This window comes from Lactuca virosa, chromosome 9, assembly GCF_052849685.1.
Source record: "Lactuca virosa cultivar CGN04683 chromosome 9, Lactuca_virosa_CGN04683_v6, whole genome shotgun sequence".
Taxonomy (NCBI): Eukaryota; Viridiplantae; Streptophyta; class Magnoliopsida; order Asterales; family Asteraceae; genus Lactuca; species Lactuca virosa.
The window spans coordinates 36,397,975-36,403,821 of record NC_136434.1 but is presented as its reverse complement, the minus strand read 5'-3'; the positions used below and the strand labels follow the sequence as shown (position 1 = coordinate 36,403,821).

The following is a 5,847-nucleotide window of genomic DNA, read 5'->3' as shown; positions in this document are numbered from 1 at the left end:
TTGGATTGCCATATACTTAAACAAGTTTGATTTTTTATTATTTTTTTTTAATTTAAAAACTTGAACTCTATATAATTTAGTTAGTAAATAACAATTTATTCATCACATACTCCAAACAACGTTCCATCATTCCACAGATAAACAACAATTATTTATTTATCACTTACTCCTAAGGCCAAACAACTTCCTTTATCCAACAAAATTTCATATCCAATCAAGATTTAATCCAAATGAAAACAAAACCCTATGAATTAACAAACAAAAGTACAACTAAAAGAAAGATTATATAACTATGGGACTTTATTTTTTAATCACCCAACAAAATATATGTCAAAGAATTCATTCATACACACAAAAAACAAAAACAAGCAAAACACATAATAAAATGAACCCAAAAACCCATCATGTTATGATGATCTTATCCGGGTTGAATTTCAAAGACTCTTTCCAAATGAGCTCCTTCACTTCTTCCTCACTTAAAGAGGCTTGCTCAAAATCAAACACAAAAGGAGATTGACACGTAGGCTCCTCATTGATTTCATGGAGACTTCTCACCATTGGATGGTTTAACGCTTCATCAACTATTATTAACAACATATCAATATCATCCAACTCTAAGTTTACAAATTTACAAAATTGCAAAAATGGTCCCTCTGGTATGTCGAAAATTGCCACTTCGGTCCAAAAAGTTTTGGACAATCACCATCGGTCCAAAACTTTGATTTTGTTGCGAGTTTGATCCAATTTGTTTTAAATATTTTTTTTAAATGACGATTTTGCCTTTTGTATTTTAATTTTTTTATTTAATTTAATGTTTTGGGACAAAAGTTGCATTTTTTTTTATCACCGACCAATAAGTCAAACAAGGTAGGACCGGGACCCACTCTTAATATTGTAAATTACATTTCCGGTCCTTGAGTATAGCCGATTTTTGCAGTTTTGGTCCCAAAAAAGTTTTCTTCAAGTTTTGGCCATTATTCGAGTTTGTAACGTTTTTGGTCCTTGTTCCAAGTAAAATTACTATTTTTGGTCCCCGAGTTTAGCTGATTTTTGCAATTTTGGTCCGCTTTTGAGACCAAAATTGAAAAAATCAGATATCTTCAAGGACCAAAAATGTAATTTACTAATTTCTAAATAAAGAGAAAGACTTACCAGTTATGCGTTTAGAAGGATCAAAAACCAACATTCTTTGTGCTAAGTCCATTGCCACTGGGGACACATTTGGAAACTTTTGTTGAAAAGTCTTCTTTGGGACATGAGGAAGCTGTTTAACATATCTACGCGCATTATCACTCCTAAGAAATCCAAGATCCGAATCATCTGGAGAACCTAAAAGCTGTTTAAAAAAAAAAAACATATGATCATTAAATTGCAATGTACTTTCTGATTTGTCTCATTTAGGTCAATGTTCTTTCAAAAAGTGTCCACAGTTTGACTTTCTTGAGTCATCATTTAATCAGTAGTAAATTATTTGCAAAGTATTTTAGCTAAAAATCAACAAGGGCATATTGGTAAATGAGTAAATGGTTACCTCGGTGATGAGTGACAACTGCTGAACATAATCTTTTCCAGGAAAGAGAGGTTCCCTTAGAAGAATCTCCATTAAAATGCAACCAACAGACCAGACATCAATGGCTGCAGTATACTCTGAACAATTTAGCAACAATTCAGGTGCTCTATACCATCTTGTCACAACATATTCAGTCATGAAATCTGTTTCAGATGTTGTTCTTGCAAGCCCAAAATCACAAATTTTTAGGTCACAATTGGAATCAAGAAGCAAGTTGCTTGGTTTTAAATCACGGTGTAATACGTTTGCTGAGTGTATGTATTTCAGTCCACGTAATAACTGATACAGAAAATACTGAACCAAACATATTATCAGTTTCAATACAAATGTAATTTAAAATTCTAAAATTTAAAATGATATGTTATGATAATCTTACCTGACAGTGGTCATCTGTTAGTGATTGAGAAGAACGGATAATCTGATGCAGATCAGTGTCCATTAATTCATACACAATATACACATCATTGAACTTGTCTTTCTCTGGTGGCCTTATGATGTCTTTAATCTTGACAATCTGCAAAATATTGTGAGATTAGACTCGAGACATAATCATGTGTCAAAGTGTACAGAATACAGAAAAATTGTGGAAGAAGAAGGTGATAATCGATGTAAGATTGTGTGTATACATTCTCGTGATCCATATGGCAGAGGAGTTTGATTTCACGTAAAGTTCTCTTAGCATCAATCCTGTTATCAAATGCGTTTCCAATTTTCTTGATTGCAACCTCTTCCTTTGTTTCATAGTTTTTAGCACAACTGCAGGAAGCAAGTGGTGACGTAAAATTTTTAGGTCAAGATTGCTTCAATCAGTGTTGCTTAACGAATCCCAGTTGAAAAGCATGTAATTCTGAACAATTTTGGCATTTTATGTACATGTAGATCGCAATATTACATGATTAAGAGCAAATAAAAAGGTAGAAAAGGGGAAGAAAAAAAAAACTTCAACTCCAAGAAATGGATTACTTCTATTAATTGACGACCAAATATCAATCTTATGACAGATTCGTTTTATGGAACATGAAGAGAGTTGCTGTGGCCTGTGAGATAATCAATTTTCAAAAGCGGAAAGCAATATAGTAAAAATTTGGCTACTAATTAGGCATTGATCGAAAAGGAGAAGTTTCTAATAAATGACATGAAATTTCAATAAAACTGGAAGCTCAAAAGTTCCAGACACATGACCATAAAGATAGAATTTGGGGGTGATTAATTACCAAACGATGCCGTAAGCACCACGGCCAACAGGCTGAATCGGAGGAACGTACTTAGAAGAAACCTCAAACAGGTTTCCAAGTACATTGTAATGTATGTATCTGCCGCCGTACGCCGGAACTCCTTTCAACACCACCCCTGGACCTCCGACTCTCGATTCATCGCGCTCCATTGATCCTTGGAGAGAATCAAGACGTGAAAACAGATTACTTTATTTCAAATTCTTGGGTTTATCATCTGGGCATGGATTTGATTTATAATGAAAGGGGGAGAGAAAGTGGTAGGAGCGGTGCAGGGTTTTGATTTTGAAATGTGAGGGCCCTCTTTCACAATCATTTTCACACTGGAATTTTGAAATGTCTTCGGTCTTCTTCAACCCCATTTGTAATTGTGCATGCTATCTGGTCAATTTCGCACGAAGTGGATACAACTCGTTTGAAGGACGCAAACGAGTCAATTGACAATCAAATTCAAAGCTAATTCTTTTGAGCAATTGAAAGGAAAAACCCTAAAAGTGAAAAAACAAATGGTGGACTTATGTATGACTGACTTATTCGATTGGGATTGTCATGACTTTTCTTGTGAGAGTCTTTGTGTTCACATTTGTTGAGCACTTAGACCACCACGTTTTACTAATCATCTAAAATTGACTTTTTAACCTATTGATTTTTGAAAAATAAATAAGTTTAAAAAAAATATTTGGATATAAAAAAATATCTTTAAAACAACTTTTTGTTTAGTTTTTAAAAATGAGATTTTAATAAGTCATAATTTCTAACTTCTTGAAACAACTTATAACTTATTAGGTTTACAAAATAGATAAAAGATAAACTTAACCAAATATTTTTTAACTTATTAATTTATTGACTTTTGCAACTATATGCATATGGCCCATTCTTTTTAGGGGCCCATTCTTTTTTAATACTACATTCATGAATCAGGCCCAAGCGCAAAGGATAGGATAGTCGGCAAAAAGGAAGGCAGTCGACAGTTCAACGAGCAGTGATGGTTGATTAATCTTTCGATTATTGGTCGTTTTCATCCCCTCCTAAGTCCTGCTAATCAGGTAATCGATTATTCTAGTATTTATGTTATCAAAAATTTGTGTTTAGGAATATAAGGATAAGATGTTATTTTAGTTTTATACAAATGTTCATCAAGGTGGTGTATACTCTTATGTGAGTGGTGGTGGAAGACCTATCAGTGCTTACTTAGAGTTCAAAGAAATGATTAAAGATTTGAACCTTGCAGGAATCGAGGTTTTTCACTTTTCTTGTAATGAAGCTTGATTATATATTTAATTAGGTCATTAGTGTTTTAAGTACTTTTTGTAGATTAGACCGGAGGGTATAGGTGGGAAACTTCCTTCACTTTTTGTGGGCCACAACACTCTTTCTCTCACTTTCATTTCCTTACCTAAACCCAATGAATGAGTGAGAAGTTTCCCTCACTATTTATTATTATTTTTTTAAATAAAATTAATTCATTTTTATTATTTATAATTTTTAAATTAATAATAAACATAAAGTTTAATTAAAAAGAAAATGCATTTCATTAATTAAAATAAAAATTACAATAAACCTAAGATTTAAAAAAGTAGAATACTAAAAAAAACACAAACAAAAAATCAAACAAACCAACAACCTATGGAAAATATTTTTTTCATAAATTTTTCCCTTTTCTTCATCACGAGCTCGAGAGCCGGTCTCGATAGATGGTCGGTGTTTTCCATCAAGAACTTCATATCCTCCATTTCTTGTCTCTCCGCGCGCTCCTTCTTCCTTGCTTCTTCTTTTTCTTTGTCAAACGCCAAATGTTCAACGAAATTAAGATTATATCGATCAAACGACGCTGTTATTTTCCGCATTTCATCAACGTCCATGCTGAAATCTGATGCACCCGAAGAAGTCCTTTTTTCCTTCCTCTTTGTTTTGTCCCTACCCATCGGTCGGCCGATTTATTCTACCTCGAGTCCGTCCTCCTTATTTAAATCTAGACCGACCCAAGAATCGGAGGAAGTTGTGTAACCACTAAAGCCCGTTTTCGTTCGTTTTGATTGTTGTACTCCAAAAATAAAATCTTGCTCGTATTTTTTCCACCTAGGACATCTAACCAATAATTTCCAACAATCGTGCCACTTGAATGGTTTTCCGACTTCCTCAACGTAAATTTGCAAAGCTTCTTGAAGTATTTCTTCGTCGCCTTGGTCGCTTTTTCGTTGGGTTTTTAGGTTGTTGTACAACACGCTTTATTTTTGAAACCCCCTTTGCTATTTCTTGAAACTTCGAATTCATTTGGTGTTTCGTACGGTAGTCGCCATCTTTTCCTAGCTCCTCCCGAAACCGTTCTAAAATTCGAAACCAAAAATGATCTCCCGGTTATGCATTTCCCGTCTTCGAATCCTCAAAAATGCCAACCCAAGCTTGTACCAAAACTAGCTCTTCTTGTGGAAGCCATGGTATCGACTTTTGTCTTCCCGGTTATGCGACACCCTTGCGCGCTTGTTGTTTTCCTTTGCATCGTTGTGGGGGTGGTGTGGGTTGAGTTTCAGGAACCATCTCTTCTTCTTCCGAGTCATCCAACTCATCCACAAGTTGGAATTTTTGTTGGGTTTGGGTTTGATTTTGGGGTTGGGTTTGGGTTTGAGGTTGATTTGGAGAATGTTGATCGGGAAAAACAACAAAGTTTGAAAACATTTGCGGAGTAACATTTGGAACTTGGACCGGGTAATATTATCTAACATTTTGGTATTGAAATTGTAGTGGAGGTTGAATGGGAGCATCGAGTTGGGGACGATAAACTCCTTGTGATGATGAATCGATAGCAAAAATGTTTCGAGTAGGGATGCTTAAACTCGAAACGTGAGTTTTTTTCCTTCGATCGGAGGTTGGGGTTTGATTGTCGGGATTCATATTTTTTTTTTGTTGAAAAAAATAGAGGTTGAGGTTTGATTGAAGGTAAATGAGTATGAGTATTTATAGAGGTTGTATAGGGTAAAAAAATTACATTTAAAAACATATAGCCGTTGCAAATAAAAAAAATCACTTTTTACCGTTTTTTAACAG

At 34.4% G+C, this 5,847-nt stretch overlaps 1 protein-coding gene across 1 annotated transcript; it reads right to left on the bottom strand.

The window, feature by feature from the left end:
• Positions 1-282: 282 nt before the first annotated feature.
• LOC145137833 (mitogen-activated protein kinase homolog NTF6-like) lies at positions 283-3,289 on the bottom strand. The gene is made up of 6 exons (XM_079071969.1): positions 2,785-3,289; positions 2,197-2,326; positions 1,947-2,084; positions 1,532-1,864; positions 1,153-1,336; positions 283-581 (listed from the first exon to the last, which is right to left on the bottom strand). The coding sequence occupies exons 1-6, from the start codon at positions 2,952-2,954 to the stop codon at positions 403-405; spliced, it is 1,134 nt and encodes a 377-aa protein (XP_078928095.1). The 5' UTR covers positions 2,955-3,289; the 3' UTR covers positions 283-402.
• Positions 3,290-5,847: the final 2,558 nt, after the last annotated feature.

What these genes read in the sequence shown, in the direction of transcription:
- LOC145137833 (XM_079071969.1), bottom strand. Translation starts at nt 2,954, where the DNA reads ATGGAGCGCGATGAATCGAGAGTCGGAGGTCCAGGGGTGGTGTTGAAA. An exon ending in GGTGCTTACGGCATCGTTTG is followed by an intron (nt 2,327 to 2,784) that starts GTAATTAATCAC and finishes TGCTTCCTGCAG; the next exon opens with TTGTGCTAAAAACTATGAAA. An exon ending in TAACAGATGACCACTGTCAG is followed by an intron (nt 1,865 to 1,946) that starts GTAAGATTATCA and finishes TGTTTGGTTCAG; the next exon opens with TATTTTCTGTATCAGTTATT.